The sequence below is a fragment of the Microtus pennsylvanicus genome, chromosome 2 (genome assembly GCF_037038515.1).
Source record: "Microtus pennsylvanicus isolate mMicPen1 chromosome 2, mMicPen1.hap1, whole genome shotgun sequence".
Lineage (NCBI taxonomy): Eukaryota > Metazoa > Chordata > Mammalia > Rodentia > Cricetidae > Microtus > Microtus pennsylvanicus.
Genome location: NC_134580.1, coordinates 11,828,822 through 11,849,857, shown reverse-complemented (window position 1 = coordinate 11,849,857; position 21,036 = coordinate 11,828,822). Strand labels below are relative to the sequence as shown.

The 21,036-nt window shown below is 54.0% G+C and overlaps 1 protein-coding gene and 1 non-coding gene across 3 annotated transcripts; one reads left to right on the top strand and one right to left on the bottom strand.

Moving 5' to 3' along the window:
- Positions 1 to 862: 862 nt before the first annotated feature.
- Cyb5r3 (cytochrome b5 reductase 3) lies at positions 863 to 19,199 on the top strand. Of its 2 annotated transcripts, none has more exons than XM_075960152.1 (9): positions 863 to 1,003; positions 7,542 to 7,673; positions 11,234 to 11,306; positions 11,559 to 11,665; positions 12,833 to 12,962; positions 13,341 to 13,424; positions 13,583 to 13,668; positions 14,638 to 14,737; positions 18,091 to 19,199. In XM_075960152.1, exons 1-9 carry the CDS (start codon positions 983 to 985, stop codon positions 18,261 to 18,263), a joined length of 906 nt encoding a protein of 301 aa, XP_075816267.1. In that variant the 5' UTR covers positions 863 to 982; the 3' UTR covers positions 18,264 to 19,199. The 2 variants fall into 2 exon arrangements, with proteins under 2 accessions (XP_075816267.1, XP_075816269.1); XM_075960154.1 differs by lacking the exon at positions 863 to 1,003 and adding an exon at positions 2,784 to 2,846.
- A 1,535-nt stretch (positions 19,200 to 20,734) lies between these two features.
- On the bottom strand, positions 20,735 to 20,885 carry LOC142845349 (U12 minor spliceosomal RNA). The gene has a single exon (XR_012909898.1). It is a non-coding gene; the product is annotated as a U12 minor spliceosomal RNA (small nuclear RNA).
- Between the last annotated feature and the right edge of the window lie 151 nt (positions 20,886 to 21,036).

The following is a 21,036-nucleotide window of genomic DNA, read 5'->3' as shown; positions in this document are numbered from 1 at the left end:
CCCCCCCCCGCCCGCGCTCCCCCCCTCCCCGTCTCAGCCCTCTCTAGCCTCTCCCACCTTCTGAATCTCCCGCTTTGTCCCCACATCCAGGCTCTGCAGGTTCTGGGTGCTCTCAAAGCGGTCTTTCCTTTCCTATCTGGCCTGTACCACAGTGGAGAATATTCCGGAATACCAGGGACTCATTCACTTCCCCACTAGGTCACAGATTCAGGAAGTGTTTATAAAGTACCTACGTTCTAAACTCGGTTCTGGGTTCCAGGCACACAGAGGGCTGACTGCAGAGTCAGCCTGGGGAAGCGGGATGGAGACGAGGACGCAGAGCATCGTGAACCAGCAGGCGGGGTAAAGCACTACAAAGGCCAGTCGGCACCAGGTGGGTCCCTCCAGGGAGCGCAGGGGCAGAACCAGCCTGATTGAAGAGATGACATCTGAACTTTAATCCGGAGCTGGCCTCAGTACACTGGGAAATTTGTTCAGGAGCGACCGACCGGTTCAAAGGCTTGAAGGGCAGGGCAGAACTGTGGCCTGAACTCGGTGGTCAGAGGTGTTGGCAACATGCCCTGAGGTGCGATTTGTGTCCTGGCCAGCATAGTCAGCTCCTGCAAACTTACAGGACCGAAGGTTCCGAATTTGAGAGCTTATCATCGGGGGCAGGGGTAGGGAGGGCAGGGGGGCATCTTGTTCTCCACACCCGTACAAAGCAGGCCCAGAGGCCACCAGCTACCGCCCGAGGCTGCAAAGCTCCGCCGAGCCCCTTCTGTGCAGCGCAGACAGCCACTCAGAACGCACTCCATTCCTCTCAGGGCGGAAGTCGTGGGCCGGAACACCAGGAGCCCCGCCCCAACCCGCCCACCACCGTTCTCCTGACTGGTTCCGCCTAGCGGCTCCGCCTCCGAGGTGTTGCGGCTGGGGTGGGTCGTTGGGGGAGCGGCCGGCCGAGTAGCGGGTGCAGAGCGGCGCAGCTACAGTCTTCTCCGCCACCATGGGGTCCCAGCTGAGCACGGTAGGTGGCAGGGGTCAGGGGTCGCCAGGCGCGCACCGTGGGGACCCGGTACGATCCGGGACATCCAGCATCCGTTCACGCGCACCGCACCCCACCCGGCCCCTTGCGGATCATGACTCACGCCCTAGCTAGTGACCGCGCCACGCCGGCTCTGCCGCAGGCCAGAGGGGCCTGGGCGCGGGGCGGACATTGGGGGACCCTCCTGGGTGTGCACGAACGTGACAGGGAATGAGTGACGTGTGTGGCCGCGTGAGTGGGCGTGACTTGTGAGCTTGAGAAAGTTGGAGCGGCTGAGCCCAGCCCGTGAGAATGTGAACCGCATGCATCTGTAATGAGTGCGCACCTGAGGGTTTTGTGCTGAGGCAGTGTGCTGTGGGTGTCCAAGTGTGTGAGAATGAAGGCGTGGGCGTGAAGACACGCATGTGTGAATAGTGGACACGTGTGAGCTGGCATGGGCTAGAGTGAGCACTTTGGGGTGCATGTGTGCATGGACAAGTGTGTAGCATATTTGTAAAGCAGGGGTTGGGTGCATCTTCTTGCCATAAACGAGGCTGGTGGCTGGCCAGGATCTTTCCTGCTGTCTGTCTCTTTGCTGCTGTCACATGCAGACCTTGGCCATCCATTCCTGTTACTCACACAGCTATGTTGTCACTGAAGTGTCACTTAGACTTGGCCACCAGCCCAGAGCACTAACGATTCTGGGACCTTCTAATATCAATAAATCTACCCTCCTGCTCTCCCTCTGAGTTGACTGAGCCCCCCCCCCTTGGCAACTGGAGACCTCCTTCTCTTCCTTATATCTTAAGAGCATCCATGTGAAGTGTGCCCAGCCCCAACCACATAAACACACCCTAACCTTGAGGTGCCCAGCTCTTTGGATGTGGGAAAAATTAGGCCAGCATCTGTCATGGATGTTGTCCTTCTCTCTGTGAGACCCAAGACTTCTGGTGAAGACAGGCAATTGGCTTCTTGGCCTGGCATTTGCTCTTGAGAGAGTGGTCAATCTAGAATGGTCCATTCAAGGAGCAGTCTGGCCCAAGGCAAACCTGTGGCATCACCCCAGAGTGACATCACCTCACAGTGACATTCAGACCAGTTTCCCCAAAGACTGCCTTTGCTCCCCTGTCCTCCCCACCTTCTGGACCATGTTGGTGGGTTTGTCACAGCACCCCAGTTCCTGGCTGTTGCATCCATTCATACTAAGTCGACAATAGTTCCTTGCCGAATTATCAGGAGACCCTTACCCTGGCCTCATCTGTCCAAGAGTTGCTTGGTGTTGCCCTTGACCTAGGGGACCAACTGGGGGTCCCACATAGTGTCTGATGCCTACAGTATACACAGTCCAGCCTCTTGTCCTGGAGGCCATGTGCTCTGTGGGTGGCTGCTGGGCATCGGGTGTACCAGATGTCTTATCTGGGCCATGCAGGCCCTGTGGGAGGCCTCCTGCATATATTGGGGGCTCCAGCCCAGAGGACGGCACTCAAGTCAGCTATCCGTCCGGAAAACATTGCGGGCTTGGCATGCTGTTCTGGACTGCCTCTCTGCCTGTCCGTGAGTTCCCATGAGCCCTGACAGACCCATTCCTCTTGTAGAGTTGATAAGGCCTTCCCACTGGCTCCTGGCAACCCGAGCCTGGTTGGTGGCTTGGAATCTTCAGAGGGTGGCTCCACTAACCACCTGTTCTTCCTCCTGGGCTCCCTTCCCCCAGAGTCTGGAGCCCAGCCCAGAGCCCCCCGCTTCAGAACTTCCTCCATCTCCTCCCACTTCCTCCCACTTAGAACAAGACCAGGAGGGCTGTGGTCACTAGATCTGGCAGGACAGCAGGCGAGTGGGCGGTGGGCAGGTAAGCAAGTCAGTGACTGGTTTGTTTAAGCCCCAGGTTAGGGACCTGGCACTTGCAGGGAAGGGAGGGTAGGGCTAGGCTCTCTGCCCATTCTTCCTATCCAGCCTAGGCAGAGTGGATTCCAGGGTCCTGGAGGGGAGAATGCCAGAGTGAGCAGCACCCTTAGCTATGATGTTCAGGGTTCCCTTCTTGGACACTGGCACTCATTTTTCTTTACCCCTCTTTGCTGTCAGAGCAAGGAGAAGAAGGGGTGGGTTTCTTGGTACACGGTATGGCCGGAGTGTGAAGGTCTGGGAAGCAGCTGCTCCCAAGGACTTGAAACTGGTTGGGGTAAGGTTTGTGTGTGTGCGTGTGCGTGTGTGTGCGTGTATGTGTGTGTGTGTGTGTGTGTATGTGCATGCGTGCACACAGCTGAGGAGGAACTGGGGCAGTGACTTGGCCTCAGCCATCTGCCTCCTGTTTACTTGGCCACTGCTGCTGGGACTAGGGTGGTGCCATGAAGGGGTGAGGAGCCTGTTTACCTGGTGCCAGTGAGGACAGAATACATCCAGTGCCTGGTGAGAGAGTCTGATTGGGCCTCTCACTGTCAGAGATCAAGCCTTAACTCTTCTGCTCCTGGACTTAATGCACCTGCCCTGTGACTGGGCCTGTCTCCCCCTGTAGTTTGAGCTCCTTGGGTGTGGGGTTTAGGCCTGGGCCACACACATACACACCTACTTTAGACACAGGAGTGCCTGCCGGGGTTGTTGACTTAATGAATGGCAGCTAGGATGGCTTGTCACAGCTACCTTTCTAGGTAGGAATTTTTACCTTAGAGAAGGTTCACCTCCCCCTTCCTAGTGTCCAGAAGTGTCCCTGGACTCAGACTTGTCACCTAAGCGCCTGTTTTCTTATCTGAATTGAGAGTGACCGAGAGCACCTCCCAGATGCAGCCTGAGGGTTGAGGTAAGAGGACAGTGCCTATTGGGAGCAGCCAGGAGGCAGGGCCTGGCTCTTGAGACCTGCACCTTCTGAGCATGCTCCAAGGCAAGAGGCAAGTGGCCTGATTCCCTCTACAACCTATGTTAAGCCTGAGGTTTGTAAAGGCAATAGGATAGGATCACCCTTCCCTCATTAGGGAGCTTTCTAGACAACACAAGAAGTCAGAGACGCATGAGGGTCAGAAGAGAGGGATGCTGTCCTTTCGGCAATTGCACAAGTATTTGCTGAGTGCCTCCTGCACCAAATAAATGCTGGGTTAGTGGTAACCAGGCAACCATAAGTTACCTGGAGAACGGAGAGGTGGGCCATTCTGAACCCAGGACTGGTGGAGGCCACCCAGAGTCCTGACACAGGGGTGTTTTTGTAGACACTGCCCTCAAAACTGCTGGGTATTGGTTGGTTTAGGATGAAGGAGGATTGTGGGCTGGTCTACACATGGAACCAAATCTGAATTCCATGTTGGGCCCTTCCGAGCCTCCTTTGTTAAATGGGGATGTGGTGACAGCTGCACTCTGTGGTAGCTGTTTTTCTATTGTATAAAGCACCGTGACCGAAGGCAACCTAAGGAAGAGTTTGTTTTGGCTCATGGTTTCAGAGGGCTAGAGTCCACTATGGCGGGGAAGGCATGGCAGCAGGAGCAGGCAGCTGGGGGATCACATCAACCACGCACAGGAAGCAGAGATAGCTGGTCTGTCCCCAGCCCTTCTTCCAGCAAGGCTGTACCTCCTAAAGGTTCTAGGACATCACTAAATAGCACCATGAACTCAGGACCAGATATTCAAATCCATGAGCTTATGGGGGATATTCACCCATTTAAACCACAACAGGAGCCCATAGTAGAGGGTCAGGCACGATTCAGGTGTGTGGCAGGCCCTGGGAGGCCCCCAGGCCACAGGCCCACAGGCCAAGGGGACTCCAGCTAGTGAACCTGTGTACTCCGAACAGTCCTGCTGGGGGAGATAGAACAGGGTATGCCAGGCATAGGTTCAGTTGTGCAGATTGGTGCTCATCCCCAGGACTCCCAACAGTGGTAGTTTCTGGATGTGGTTTTACTGCATGCTATGGAACCATCTAGTAGAAGAAAAACTTCCAGAATGGTTCCCATCTCCAGAGAGCTTACAGAGAAATTAAGGCTGTGCCAAGTCACCAGGAGAGCTAGGTATGGCTCCCCAGGAAAGCTTTAACATTTGGGTTGGGTTCTGAAAGATTCATAGGAGAAGCTGGTCAGATGCATCTAGAGGCAGGGCTTTGGGGGCAGAAAGGAAAGTGTGCAAAGGCTGGAGCAAGGTAAGTTGTGGAGGGAGCAGGGAGGGGAGGCCCATGTTGGAGCCACAGAACAGGTGCGTTGAAGGGGAGTGGAGCAGCATGTTGGTTTGGGAGGCTGGGGTTGGAAATATGCTTGGGGCTTCTGTAGGGGCTTGGTGTCTGGATCTGGGCTGTGGACAGTGATGTGAGTACAGCAGGACCTGTCCCCAGAGTTGACTCAGGAACAAGATGGGACTGAAAAGCCCTGAGGTCAAATTGCAGTCTCATTCTTATTTGGTTTTGTCCCCGTAGCCAGCCACTTGCTTACTCTGAGTAAGCTGGCAGATGGTGACATGGATATGATCCTGAGACTTTGGTGTGACTCTGGCAAGCCTGGTTCCCCTCTGTGACTTGGAGTAGCCACTAGACTTACAGTCAAGGGCTGAAGTGGGGTGAGCCCAGGGACACATGGCCTTGACCTTGGAGCAGTGCCAACTCAGGGTTCATGGCTGGTATTTCCTCTGTGCATGGCCTTTGGAAACCTCATTCACTTTCTCCAGAGCCCCAAGCCCTAGGGGACCCTTTCTGAGTTCTGGATAGGACCTCAAAACTGTGTCTCGCTAGGCAGGTCTTTAATCACAGCACTTGGGAGACAGAGGCAGGTGGATCTCTGTGAGTTCGAGGCCAGCCTGGTCTACAAAGAGAGTTTTGGGACAACCAGGGCTACACAGAGAAACCCTGTCTCGAGAAACAAAAACAAAATAAAACAAAAACCCCAAAATGAAACAATAACAACATAAAACAAACAAATAAAAAAACCCAAAACAAAAACCTGTATCTCTTTGAGCTTACACTCATGCCAACTTGGTCCTTCAGTGAGCCTTGGGTCAGAAAAGGTGCTTGTATGATGCTGGGCATAGTAGTGCTCACTAAGTGGGTGTGGTCCAGCCTTTGACCTTTTTTAGACCCTATGGGTCACATACCAGGGGCCCATGGGGTTTGGCGTTGGTTAGGAGAGAGGCAGTTTGTTCTGAACCCAACAAAGGGCCCTTGACTGCTGGGGCTGCTGGAACCTGCAGAACCGGTTTGGGGGTGAAGAGTGTGTCAGGTTTATGGTCCCTCCACTTCTTAGGTTGCACACCCCTCTGGGAATCAGGGGAGCCCTCAGCTTAGCTCACGGCTCCTTAGGAGGAAGGCCTCACAGTGAGTCTTCGTGTTTACTGCAGAGTGCTCTCTGAGCTGCTGCTGGGTGCGGAGAGAAGGGACAGGGGCTGGAGAGCCAGAATATCCTTCCTTAGGGGCTACAACAGGGCTAACCAAATGGCTCAGTGGGTAAGAGCCCTTCTCCTGTGATCCAAATGGCTGATAGAAATAGAGAGGAGAGAGCTTTTGGCTTGTGATTTCAGTCTGCCAGTAGAGGGGCGGTCATGGCAGTAGAAGTAGGAGCCTGTGCTTGAGGCTGTTCACATCCCGGCTAACCAGGAAGCCGAGAAAGGGCCTGGGCCAGATCCAGTGACTCACTTTGAGCTGAGCCCAACTTCCAAAAACAGCTGCCCAGGGCTACTCAGCCAGTGAGGAGCAGTGCCCAGCCCATTGCTGAAGGCACAGCACCAGGGAGAGACTGGGGGGGTCATTATTTATGGGGAGTGACTCAACTTCTCCGACCTCCCTCCCTGGCTTGTTTCCTTGGCTCTGAGGGGAAGGAAGGAGGAGAAAGTGTGGGGTCAATGACCCCTAGGATTCTGGTTCATAGATGCTTGGAGGTCTGTCTTCAGCACAGGGCTCTGAGGTGGATTCTTTTTTTTTTTTTTAAGATTTCATTTATTTATTATGTCTGCAACATTCTGCCTCCATGTATGCCCGCATGCCAGAAGAGGGCACCAGATCTCATTACAGATGGTTGTGAGCCACCATGTGGTTGCTGGGAATTGAACTCAGGACCTCTGGAAGAGCAGCCAGTGCTCTTAACCGCCGAGCCATCTCTCTAGCCCAGAGGTGGATTCTGAATGGGGCTAAGAACTGGAACTTGGGCCTGGGATTTGACTCAGTCAGTAGAGTCCTTGCCCAGCAAGCAGGACACATTATGCCTGTAATCTCCACTGTCGGGAGGTGGAATCAGGAGGATCACAAGTTCAAAGTTTTTCAAAACTTTTCTCGTGGCGCTGGGCACAGATGGCTGAGAGATGTGGTAGCCGTTGTGAGTCTGGGTTTTGGTAGTTGGCGTCGTGAGTCTGGTTTTGGTAGTTGGCGTCGTGAGTCTGGTTTTGGTAGTTGGCATCGTGAGTCTGGTTTTGGTAGTTGGCGTCGTGAGTCTGGTTTTGGTGGTTCTTCTAGTGGGCTGCCAAATGGAGTTCCCTGGACAAGACTGGAGAAAGAAAGTCCCAGGAGGAAAAAAAGGCTTGGGGGTGCTGGAGACCTGTCACCTGTAAGGGGGTAGCCGTTGACCTGGGGCCCACTCTGTCCTTGCAGTTGAGCCACGTGGTGCTCTCTCCGGTCTGGTTCCTCTACAGCCTCTTCATGAAGCTGTTCCAGCGCTCTTCACCGGCCATCACCCTCGAGAACCCTGACATCAAGTACCCGCTGCGGCTCATCGACAAGGAGGTGACTGCCCCACCCCACGTCCCAGCATCCCTGTGGCTCCTGGGGACCTCATCACCCCGTCACCTGCCCCTTTTACAATGGCACGGAGAAGTGACAGAGGGACTCAGACCCTGCTCTCTGTTGTGTGGACTCCTTCCCTGGGGAGGGTGAAACAGACGTCTGTTCCCTCCCCATAGGGCACAGTGACAAACCAAAGTACCAGTCTACCACAAGCCACCCTGGGGAACCAGTGAGTTTATTGGACTTACTTTCAAAGCATGGGTGACCCTGAAGCAGCCACACTACCGGAAAGCCTCACCCCGACATGGATGATGGATTTCCCCACATGGCTTAGGTGGAGGGCCCCTTGAGTTAACCCTGTGCACTGTAGCACCTCCCGGAGGCCCCTAGACCCAGGCAGTTAGGGCGGAGCCACAGCTGACCCCAGCTGATGGGAGGTGCAGAAGGGAGTGGTCGGAATCTCAGGTGGGAGTCCCCTGACCCTCCCCAGCCCATCCTTTCCCTTCTGTGGGGGACAGTCGTAGAATCTGGGGGTGCTCTGGTGAAGACAGTAGCTGTTTTACTGCGGGGTAGTGTAACACCCTCTGGCCGCCTCCCATTATGTTCACTGTCCATGGAGATTGAGAGTGGAAGAGGCCCTTTGGGACTTCTGGGTACACACCCCTACTTAGCCTGGGGAGCAGGGTGTGAGGCTGAGCACCCTGCCCCTCGGAGATAAGAGCTCCCTTCCCCTGCCCGAGTGGTAGGTGCAGCCTGGTTTTCATTAGCCTGGATGTCTTCCTCTCGCTGCCTCTGTGAACCACGTCTGTACCAGACCACTCCTCTGGTCAGGACCCAGGCTGAGCTGCTCCCCCTCCTGCCTAGATGCCCTCCCTTTTCCTCAAGGCCCTCCCTGTTCTATTCCTGGCTTCCCCTTGTTGCTTCCAGAGGGGTGTGGCAGGAAAACTGAGTCAGGGAGCAGAGAGTCAAAGCCTAGAGGAGCGGTGGAACCTTGGCTTCAGGCCCTGGACCCGGGTCTCCGCTTGGAATGTGTGACCATGGAATTGATTATCTCCGTGGGGAACTGATGGTGCTCACAGATGCAAGTCTGTAGTGTTCTCAGTGTTGTAGAGGAGACAGAAGGGAAAATTCAAGATAAACAAATCCTCTTCTACTGAGACCTCTGTGGCCTCTCAGTAAGACTTGTACATATGTGTAGACACATGCATACTTTTTTTTTCTTACCAAAGTGGAGTTCTCATGTTTTTATTTGTTTCTTTTTGAGACAAGGTTTTACTACAGTAAGTGAGGCTGGCCTGGAATTCACAGAAATGCCCCTGCCTCTGCCTGAGTGCTAGGACTAAAGGTGAGCACTGCCCAAGTGCCACCAGACCCAGCATCTTGTTTTGTTTGTTTGTTTGTTTGTTTTTTTCCCCTTTGGTTTTTCAAGACAGGGCTTCTCTGTGTAGCCTTGGCTATTCTGGAACTAACTCTGTATCAAGCTGGCCTTGAACTCAGAGATGCCGCCCAAGGGTTGAGATTAAAGGTGTGTGCCACACCCAGCCAGCATGTTTTAATAATTTAATTATTTTTATTTTTATGTGCATTTTTTGTGTTTTGCCTACATCTGCATCTGTAAGTGTGTTGGATCCCCTGGAACTGGAGTTACAGATAGTTGTGAACTGCCATGTGGGTGCTGAGAATTGAACCTGGGTCCTCTGGAAGAACAGTCAGTCCTCCCAACCACTGAGCCATCTCTCGGGCCCTCACGTTTTTAAACCTTGTTTGTCAGGTTCTTTCTTTTTAAAGTAACTTATTTATTTTTTATTTTATGTGCACTTGTATTTTGCCTGCATGTTTGTCTGATCTTGGAGTTACAGACAGTTGTTAGCCACCATGTGGGTGCTAGGAATTGAACCCAGGTCCTCTGGAAGAACAGTGCTTTTAGCCGCCCCTGTTTGTCAGGTTCTTGGCTTGTTGTGTTACTGAGCATGGAACCCAAGGCTTTAAGCAAGGTGCTCAGAGCTCTGCCCCTCACCTCAGCCCTCTTTACCTGTTTTTGTTTTTCATTTTCACCTCCCCTCTTTGCTGTATGTTAATTTAATGATTTGTGTGTCACTGTGAAACTTCTGCTTGTGCGGTGGGGCTTCCCCTCCCCACCCATGGATGGCCCAGTAGTCTGTTTTGGAAGCCTGAAGCCTGCTTCCATTTTGCCCACACAATGCAGATGGGTTTCCATGAATCCAAAACTGGTTTCTTCTGTTTGGTTTGTTTGCTTGTTTTCTGAGACTGTCTATATGCTTTATGAGGACGCAAGTCCGCACAATGGGAACCCTCCTGTCCCCACTGAATGGGCACTTGGCGTTTCTGGAGTTCAGCTTCTTCCCCTCCCCCTCCACAGCCTGCTGCTGCCCCTCCCTGTCAGCAGGTGAACCTGCTTTGTGGTCCTGCCAACCTGTCTTGCAAGACACTGTCTTAGTAGTTATCTGTACTTTCTCCCCCCAAAATCTCTAGAGGGTGGTGTCTGCCGTTGGCCCTTAGGCCCAGTCAGTATTGCTGGACTCTGCTCCCAGTCAGCTTGAGGCCTCATTTGACTGAGCCCAAAGGTTCTGGGAGGCAGGTGGCCCACAGCTTTCCCTGAGTAGTGGTGCCCAGAGAGCCTTCTCCAAAGTTTCCTCTGCTCAAATGTGCAGGGTGGGGTTTCCCCTGCCCAACAACCTCCTCCTTGTGCTGACTTCTTCCTGAGGACCAAGGCCTTCTTTCTCAGTCTGACCTAAGATGGGGACACCTGCCTTTTACACACACACACACACACACACACACACACACACACACACATACACACGGTGTTAGTGCTGCGGCCGTTTGTGGATGCTTCCCCTGTGGGTGTGGCCCTGCAGATGCTGGCTCTTCCTCGAGCCAGCTTGGGTGCCAGGAGAGGATCCACAGTCAGCTCTGGCTAGAACTCACTGGCAGACTGCTTGATCTTCCCACAGGGGTCTCAGGAGGTCTCTCAGTCCTTTCCTTCGGCTCTTAAGCATCCGCGGCCATCCCTGGAGGGGAAGTGGCCTCCACAGTCCAGCTGTTGACTCTGCCCTAGTGCCCAGTCTGTGGAGGGTGGAGGCCTGACTTTGGGCTCTTGGCTGTGGCCAACCCCAGGACCTCCCAGGCAGTAGAGGTTGCTATGGCTCCTGGCTCTACATAGCTCAGCCTCAGCCACTCACTCCTTGTGGGCTCTTGGCTGCAGTGACTTGTAGAACCTTCCGCTGCCAGGTTTGGCACATAATGGTTCTGTCTCAGCTCTGCTCCTTTTTAGTCCCGTGTTACCTTAGGCTCCAGCTGAGAGTAGAGGAGGATCCTTCCCACCACCATGTGGAATTTTCTGGATTGTCTGTTATCCCCCTTTGGGACCACATGTTCATTCTTCCTTTTACCCCCCTGTTATGTGGCCTCTGCAAAAGCAGAGGCCCGCCAGACATGTGACTGTCCCCCCCCCCAGTATGTGTGCTGGTGACGTCACTGTCACTGCTGAGGGATTGCCGTGGGGACCTCTGAGGTCCAGCAGCTCTGCCTCTTTACAGATCATCAGTCACGACACACGGCGCTTCCGCTTCGCCCTGCCTTCGCCTCAGCACATCCTGGGCCTTCCCATTGGTGAGTCTGCTCAACCTAGCTCATCTCCTCCCTAAAGTCCAGTGGGGGAGGGGGCCTGTGTCCCCTACAGTGGCACCAGCATTGGTTTTAAGACCAGTGCCGAGGCATGCTGGGAATCCCTCTGAGGTGGGAGGGAGCAGTGGTAGCCAAGGCTGGGCCAGAGTTTGATTGTGAAACAGGTGTAGGGTTATGGGAAGAAAAGCACCTGGGGGGATGGTGCGTGACCCCAAATGACCCCTCCCTGCCTTACAGGCCAGCACATCTACCTCTCCAGTAGGATCGATGGGAACTTGGTCATTAGGCCCTACACTCCCGTCTCTAGCGATGACGATAAGGGCTTCGTGGACTTGGTGGTCAAGGTAGGGTCCCCAGGGTATGACTGCAGGTGGGAGGGCGGGGTGTGGAGACCTACTTCCTATTCAGGTGGCAGAGAAGGGAAAAACCTCTAGCGGAGTGGGTGTTGCCTTCCAGGTGTAAAGGCTCTGAAGTCCGAGGACTCGAGAGCTGACAGGTGCTGAACAGAACCAGGCCATGGTGGTGTGCACCTTTAATGCCTGCTCTTAGTGGGGGGTGGGGGGAGGAGGAGGCAGGTGGATCTCTGTGGGTTCAAGGCCAACCTGATCTACAGAGTGAGTTCCAGGGCAGTCAAGGCAGTTACACAAAGAAATCCTGTCTCAGAAAAAAGGAAAAAAATGTGCTAAGCAGAGCCTTGAGGGGTGGATAAAAGGTGGGGACATCCATAGAACTAGACAGGGTCCTATATGCCCCAGTCCGGTTTGGGACTTTGTCTAAAAACAAAGGAAATGGTCGTGGACCTAGCATCTGGGTTGGAATCTCTGGTCAGATAAAAAGAGTGCAGGGAGGTGGGGGAGTCTGGGGGGGAGGATAAAAACAAAAAGCTGTTGACTGGCCCCTCCTGAGTCTCCATGGCTCCTGCTGGCCCTGGATGTACCAGTGAAGGCGTAAGTCATAAACAATGCCACACCAGTTTGGAATTATGATTAATAGGGTGGTATTTATTTAAAGGGAAAAAAACTTACAGATCACCGTCAGCCCTCTGTGCAACCAGTAAGCCTATGACAGTGTTCTGCCCACTTCTCCCCTTCCCTGTCAGCCCCTGGGAAGATGGCCCAGCCCTGACAGGGGTACTGCTGCTCCTCTGTGTCCATATTCTTAGGCCATTTGTATCATAGGCCTCCCCTTTCCCAAGCCAGTAATCCCACAGGGGCCCAGAAGGAAGTTGTCGGGGGCGATGTTTGTGTGACTACTGAAGAGTGTACCAGGAGGGAGGGGCGGGGCTGAGCTGATACCCAGAGCCTCACTGTGCTGGCAGATGTGGAGATGTGGACATAGAACCTCAGCTGGTGCAGCATGGCCCTCCCGCTAGTAGCCCTGCGGGGCAGGTGGAAGCTTTGCCTTTGTGAAGTGAGGAGTAGAAGGCTTAAGTTTGGGTGGATGGGACCTTAGGAGAGGCTGGGGTACCCCAAGGCTGGGTGGGGACTTAGAGATACCTGTGTGGCTTGCAGGTTTACTTCAAGGACACCCATCCCAAGTTTCCTGCTGGAGGGAAGATGTCCCAGTACCTGGAAAACATGAATATCGGAGACACCATTGAATTCCGGGGCCCCAATGGGCTGCTGGTTTACCAGGGCAAAGGTGATTGGAGTGGGCATCCCTGGGAACTGGAGAGCTGGGGGTTCTGTATCTGGGAAAGCTGGGAGATGGGGACAAGTGGTATTCTCCCTACCTTGGTCATTGGCTGTTTGGAGGGTAAGTGGCCTGCTCAGGGGCTGCCCCGGCCGTGCTTCGGGGACCAGGCTCAGTTACAGACTGGCTTGCTTTGCTTACTCGGTGCCCTCAAACCAGCCAGCCAGTGTATGAGTGGGTATCTTCCACTCCGCCCCACTGTGCTCTCTCCTTCTTATGAGAGGACTCATTTGCACAGAACCATTCTGGCTGGGGCTGTGTGGTCTTCTCCCTGCGCTGGACCCCACAGGGCTCAGCTGCTTCAATCACCCATCTTTCCCTTCCTAGGGAAGTTTGCCATCCGCGCAGACAAGAAGTCCAACCCTGTTGTAAGGACGGTGAAGTCTGTAGGCATGATTGCAGGAGGGACAGGTAAGGGTTGGAGCCCCGGCTGAGTTGTGGTGGGTCAGGATGTGAGGATGGGGGAGGCAGGTCTGAGGCCGGGCCTCGGTGTCCCACGCTTCTCCCTGCTTGGGTGACCAGTGTGCCCTAGCAGGCATCACTCGGTGTGTGGGGACCTTGTTTTATAGGCATCACCCCAATGCTTCAAGTGATCCGCGCTGTCATGAAGGACCCAAACGACCACACCGTGTGCTACCTGCTCTTCGCCAACCAGGTCAGTGAACAGTCCCCAGCACAGGCAGGCTCTGGGCATGGCCAGGGCTCTGCAGAGGTGCCGAGGATGTCTGGAATGAGGGCTAGGGCAGACATTCTGGTGGCAGCAGGTGTGGGGGGGCTGCTAAAGAGGGAGCCCTGAGGCATCTCCCTACTCCTAAACTCCTTCCTGCACACTGGGTGCTGCCTTCACCCTGGGCAGAGTTCACCTTGGAATTCTGGTGGAGAGGGAGAACACTGGCCTGGGCAGAGACGGAGGTGAGATGCCCATGACACAGGCCTTTGAGCATGGCGGAAGCCTGGCTTTTGTGACCTGCTGTGTAGCCTACACTTCTCACTGGTAGACTAGGCTGGCGACTTTCCTTTGTTTTGTGGCTGAATATGAACTCTCGTGATGTCTCTGGGGAGACCGGGCCGAGTCCCACCTGTCGCAGCAGTGTAGAGGCCAGACCCTGGGACTTTGTGCTTCCCAGATATGATTCAGGTCATCTTGTCCCCAGGACCCATCAGGGCCAGCTCGGCACTGCCCGTGTGTCAGGCACAGTAACCCAGGGGAAGCATGTCCTGTCTCCGGTCTAGTCTCAACCGTCCTAAGTCTTGGTCCCTGCACAGCTGTCAAAAACACCTTGATACCTACATGGAAACCTTGCCTAGGCCAGGAAGAGAGAGAAAGCTTAAGTGGACTGTAAACCCACAAGTGGAGGCTGGTCCTGAACTCATGGTCTTCCTGCTTCTGCCTTTAGATGCTGGAATTATAAGCATGTGTCTCCATACCTGGCTCACAGGCCCCATTTATAAGGTCCGTTTGGCCAGCTGTTTTGAGGGGCCCTGCAGGCAAGGATTCTAGTGAGCTTCAGCATCTGCCTCCGAGCTGCTGAGTGTGGTCCACAGGGACATGACGACCCACTCCTGGGTCTGTCCCTGTTGAGGTATCTGTCACTTTTCCTGACTGGCGGTCTGTCTCCTGTAGTCCGAGAAAGACATCCTGCTGCGGCCTGAGCTGGAGGAGTTGAGGAACGAACATTCCGCTCGCTTCAAACTCTGGTACACAGTGGACAAAGCCCCGGACGGTGAGCACAGGGAGCCCCAGGTCGAGTGGGAGGCACCCACCTTTAGCCCTGAGCCTTCACCGGGCTCCTTCAGCACCCATGGCCTATTATGGCTGTGGAGGAACCAGCTCCCAGAGAGGGAAAGTAAGTGACCACATCCCACAGCTAGGGAGCAGCAGAACAGGGCAGCCCTGCCCTCTCCACGCCGCCCCACTGGACAGAGAAGCCCACACTATATCTCCTTGGGCCAGTGCTGAGGGGTTGGGTGACAGCTTCTGTGTGGTTTGTAATCAGAACAGTCTTTGTATGTATTTTCTCTGGTCACTCACTCTGGAGAGGGGCTGTGGAGGAGCCAGGCCCATGCTGGAAGGAGGGAACGAGGCCCCCAAAGTCCCGTGAGCCTGCTCTCTGCGAACTGAGCTGTCCTTCGTTTCCTGCTTTGAGTGAAAAACGAGGGGCTAAGAGCTCACATCAATGTTGGCGTGGGCTCACTGCAGTCAGGCAGCCCTGGGTCTGACCTACAACATAACACAGGCTGGACCTGGTGGCATATGCTTACAATCTCAGTGTTCAGGAGAAGGTGGGGCAAGAGGACCAGAAGTTCATCATTCTCAACCACATAGCAAGTTCAAGGCCAATCTGGGCCACTTGGGACCCTAACTCCTTAAAACAACAGCAACTAGCGCTACTGTCTGCCCCCCCCCCTTCTAGTCCCCTCTGGAAAAGATTGCAAAGATAAACTGTTTCTAGTCCCCCCTGGCAGAGAGAGATCAAAGATAGACTGTTTCTATTAATCCAGGGTGGAGAGGGCAAAAAGATAGACTGTTTCTATTAACCCGGGGTGGGGAGGGCAAAAAGTTAGACTGTTGTATTTATCTTGGTTAGAGAGAGAGAGAGAGAAAGAGAGAGAGAGAGAGAGAGAGAGAGAGAGAGAGAGAACAATGGAATGATTCCTTCCATCCCAGTGCAGCTTGCAGGCAGCTCCACTGAAGACTCCCCTTCCATAGACCACTTTCCTGCCTTTTGTAACCCCAGGGAGGCTCCAGTGAGTCTCCCAAATTCCTATAGAGTTTTATGAGCCTTGGCCTCCTCTGTCCACCCCGGGGCAGGAAGGAGTTTCAGTGGGAAGAAACAGCTGCTCAATACCACGTGTGTGTGAGTCAGTGGGGCACTGGGTGTGGGTGTCTGAACAGCTTCTTTTCTTCTATAAAGAAAGTGCCTGTGGGAGGTGGGCTTGCCTGGGAGCTGCTAACTGGCAACCACCCTCCAGAGGGGGTCAGGGCCAGAGCTGCCCCCTCATGGTGGTCTGTGGAAATGCAGACCACCTCGCGGGGCTGGTTTTCATAACAAGGCCAGGTAGGGTAAGAGCTGGGTAATGAGCCAGTGTTTTCCATTTCTTCAGTACCATCCTGACCCATAGGGAAGCAGCAGCAGGCCCTTAGGACCCAGACACAGGACCAGCAGCCCACACGTGTGGCAAATGCTAGGTTTCCCCAGGGCCTTTGGGACCTGGAATAGGAAACACCTTGCAAAAAATGTCTGTGAGCTTCTGCTCTGTTCCCGTCTGCACTGTCCGATGGCGCGTTCCCAGGCAGCTGTCTGGCTGCACCACTCCTTGTTCCAGAGGAATCCTAGGAAGCTTACAGTGACTCACACACTGAGTCAGAGGGGTACAAACGGAATGTAGAAATGGGAGAAAAACAAGGGCTGGCCTAAGTGGAGTCAGGGATGAGGCTCACACAGAAACACTGGCCGTGATGCATGTCTGCCGCAGTGGGCCTTGTGTGTCACCCTGGCATTCTCAGAAGCCAGGGTGCAGAGGGAAATACTTGTGTTCAGTTACTTAGCTCACGGTATCCATGAGCTGGAAGACATGATTGATCAAACCCAGTGGATTCTTCCCAGTCCTAGAGTCTCCTGGGACGGTACTGGTGCCTCCAGCACCTGGAGACCCTTAGAGGAGATATCAGAAGGCGATGCCTCCCTGTCACTCAGTGCCTTCTGAAAACATTATTAACGTTGTAATTGTGTGTGCGTGTGCAGGTTGCATCCACAGCACGCGTGTGAAGGTTAGAGGACAAGTTTGTGGAGTTGAGTTCTGGGAATCGAACTTGGGTCTCCAGGCTCAGCGTGCACAGCAAGTGCCTTTACCCACTGGGTCATCTCCCTGGCCCCCGTGCCTTTTTCACCTTGAGCTTCTGTGTTGTTTCTGTTGGTGCTGAAGGCTTTGAGGAAGCTCCTCTGGGTTTCAGAGGCCGGAGACAAACAAGAGACAATGCTGAGTGATGGCCATGAGGGGCCTGGAGGAGCCCTGAGTCTCAGAGGCAGCCTCAGTCGCAGGTGTCAGTGGCCCAGCATCCCTCTGCTTGGCCGCTGCCTCCACCTGGCCACCTCTGAAACCAATCTAGAGGGTGTCTGTGCCTCTGGGGCACAGCTCCGGGACTGGCCCAGAGCAGGTACCTTCAGGTGGACCGGGAGGTATCAGAATTGTTCTGAGCATCCGGAACCAGCCAGTCCTTAAAAGTCAACACTGAACCAGAGCCCACCCCAGCCACCGTGTGCCGGCTTCCCTTTGCCGCATTACCTATTATGAGGGATGGGAAGGATGTATAAGTAGTGTGTACACAGGCCCAGGAAAGAGGGAGGTGGTGGCAGGACCTGGAAGGAGCAGCTGCCGCCCAGAGCCCAGGCAGGGTCTGTCCTGGCCTCACCAGTATCGGACCCCGGACCCTTCTTACTTGCCACCCCATCTACGGGAGTCTTTTGTTTACTTATGGTGAGACAGTCTCACTCTCCAGTCCTCAAACTGGCCTTGAACTCACGTCCTCCCTTTCCTTGTCTCTCTCAAGTGCTGGGATTTCAGTCCTGGCCTATGCATCATTTACTTAGTAACAGTTTCAGGTCAGGGACCAGAATCCATCTGTGAACCAGACCCTACTTCTTGTGGGCTGACTCCGAGGTGGCAGAGGAGTCAGGCGGTGAGCTTGCAGCTGGGGTCCAAGGTGTCGAGAATACCACTCTGACCAACCTGGGCTGGGCACCTCCTTAGGGAGACGAGGGTGTAGCCATGAACAGTTCTGGCTCCTCTGGGCATCTGTTTCTATAAAATGAAACTCATATGCCATATCCTGGGCGGGACACTTGTTTAGCATGCATGGGCCCAACTCCATTCTAGCACTGCACTAAATAATCCTAGATAGTTGTGGGGGCCACGGGCAGGGTTCCAGATTGTAGAGTGGGCGAGGGCAAGCGGGAAGGCCTTGTGTTTTGGTGGCAGGCTGTCAGCAGCTGGTGGGTTTAGGAATGAATAGCATCTGGGAGAGGACAGACAGACAGGGATTCCATCCTGACTGAGCTGCTCTCTTGTTCTGCAGACTGGAGCTACAGCCAGGGCTTCGTGAATGAGGAGATGATCAGGGACCACCTCCCACCTCCCGGGGAGGAGACGCTGATACTGATGTGTGGACCTCCACCCATGATCCAGTTTGCCTGTTTGCCAAACCTGGAGCGTGTGGGCCACCCCAAGGAGCGATGCTTTACCTTCTGATGGCTGGACGCTGGCCACTACCATGCCTGCTGCTCATGTATTCACCATAGCTACCTGTCCACCCTTTCCTTCCCCACTACTGTCCCACACCTAACATAAGCTCACATCCATACTGGGGCCTGGGTTCAGCCTGGTCTGCCCAGCCCTGGTCATCCAGCTGTACTGGCCCCTGAGGGGCCCCTTTGGGATCAGGACTTTGTATCAGGTGGCCCTTGTTGACCACTTTCTGCATAGGCTCCTGTTTGGCACTAACTAGCCATTATCAGAAATGTCTCATGACGCCCTTAGACACACATCACAGACACAGACAGACAGACAGACAGACAGACAGACACACACACACACACACACACACACACACACACACACACAGAGCTGTCGGTACCATGTCTACCCATTGTCATGGATCACAGTCTAGAAAAGGGAAGGGTAACAGCCACAGTCCCAGGACCCATGTCTACACCTATATCCATCCACCTACCTGCCTCAGGCCATGGCGTGGCCTGTGCCCCTCACACTACATTATACAGCCACACCCAGAGGTTCTCTTAGGAGGGTGTCTGGCAGTGACAGGCTACTTCCTCCACCCCCCATCTGCTGACCAAGAGTTCCTGGGACAGTACATGGATCCTTCTGAAACCTCATGCCCGCTCCTTACAGCCTCAGGTGCCCTAAGTTGTCAGCCCACCAGAGTGTGGTAGACCTTGGGATCTCCGGCTCGGGCTGGAGCCACCATGCTGGCTTGTTCCTCCGTCCCAAACCTCGCTCCTGCCTGGTCCCCAGCCTGGGGGTGGGCCTCTGAGCAGTGCCTCTTATCTTGGAGACAGACTCGGTGCCTGGCGCTGCCTCCAGCAGGTGGCATCGCCTCCTGCACACTGGCTTTTTTTAGTCATTTATGGGCAGAAAAGAGTTGAAATAAAACTTTGCTAATACTGACCCTTCTGGAGTCTGCATGGGGATTGCCAGGGAGGGGCAGGAGGGCCATGTGGGATAGACATGTATTTTATTTCAGATATGCATTTGCATTGCCTGTTCTGAGTTTGGAAACTGGGAAAAGTAGATGGGAAGCCCACCCTTGGCCTGTCGCCTTACTGATGACAGTCACTTCCAGGTCAGGACAACCCTGTGGAAGGTGCAGAGTGGGGGGCTCATCTGTGCTCTTTCCTGGTTCACTGTCCCATGTTGAGACTTCCTTGTGATGCCTCTGCTATTTATTGCCTTTCCCTGATCTCCAGCTCTGGATCCAATGGGGTAAGATGCTGGACTGGTAACATTGGGAAGACAGTCACTTGGAGACAGATCAGTTGGGAGTGAGTGCCGCTCTTACAACTGGGTGACAGGAAAGCCACCACTGTTGAGATCGCTGGATGTCAATACCTGCTCCCACAGGGGCAGCAGTTCAGACAGTGAAAACGAGTTTGAGGGTATATGGCTGGCAGAGGCAGCTCCCAGAAACATCAAGAAAAGCAGGTGTCTGGAGGGGCTGGGGAGCTTTTTGTGTGTGTTGGTAATTCCAGCACTGGGAAGTGGTGGAGAGATGAGCCAGAGGTTAAGAGCACCAGAGGTCCTGAGTTCAATTCCCAGCAACCACAAGATGGCTCACAATCATTCATAATGAGATCTGGTGCCCTCTTCTGGCCTACAGGCATACATGCGGGCAGAACACTATATGCATAATAAATCTTAAAAGAAATAATAAGGTCGGGAGAGGGGGAAAGACACCTAGCATGTGCACAGTTGGTAAATGAACACATACTTATAAAAGAATACAGGTGGCTGGAAGGGACAGGAAATGGTAGTGGGTGGGGCTAGACACAAGAAACCACAAACACACCCCCACCTGCCTTCAGCTAGTAAGGCCAGAGTGGAGCCAGGACGAGTGAGCAGGGGACACAGGGCAGCCCCTCCTATCACCTGTCCCAGTATGTCCCTGGAACTGCACATCTTGCGTGCTTCACCTGGAATCTCAGGCCCTACAGGTTATGTCTGTGTTGTCTGATGCCTGAGGATGCGAAATTAGGGAGTGAGGGATTTGAAAGGGATCTGGTCTTATTCTCCGAGAACAAGAGATGTGCTAGACCGGGCCGGGACCTTTTCTGTCTTGGTTTCCCACCATATGGGCTAGCGAGTCTCTGCTCTTCCAACACTTGAGGCCCCTTTGCTCAAGTGTTGATCCCTAGCAGATGGAATTGGTGGGGAAAATCGATTCGCTCCAAACACATCAGGAACTCGTCAAAAGGAAAGGAATTCCTAACAGGGTGGCACTTGCTTCTTACAGCGGGGACTGCGGGTTCGGAATTCCTAACAGGGTGACACTTGCTTCTTGCAGCGGGACTGCGGGTTCGAGTGTCAGAAGTGTGGTTTCTCCAGCTAAAATCAAAGCCTTAACAAAGTCCGCGGGACAGCGGGTTACAACAGCTTCACCCCCGAGCAGTTCGTCATCTTTTTAACTTTCTTTGGCCTGTAGGGGTCGGGCAGATTGCCTCTCCCAGGCATCCCGCAAAGTAGGCGGGTCGCCTTAGGGGGGAACCTTTACCCGCGCAAAAATTCTTCTCACATTAGCAGTGAGGACTCGGGCGTCACCCCGAATCGTTATTTTCCTTACTCATAAGTTTAAGGCATGAGAGGTAAACCGTCGCGCCTCAGGGGTAAGGAATTATATTCTCATCACAAATGTGGTGAGTTCCAGACCGCCTAACTCATAAACTTATTTACGCGAAAGTTTTCTAATGGTTTCAATTTGCATCCTTTTATCTCTTCCTTTGTAAAAGGA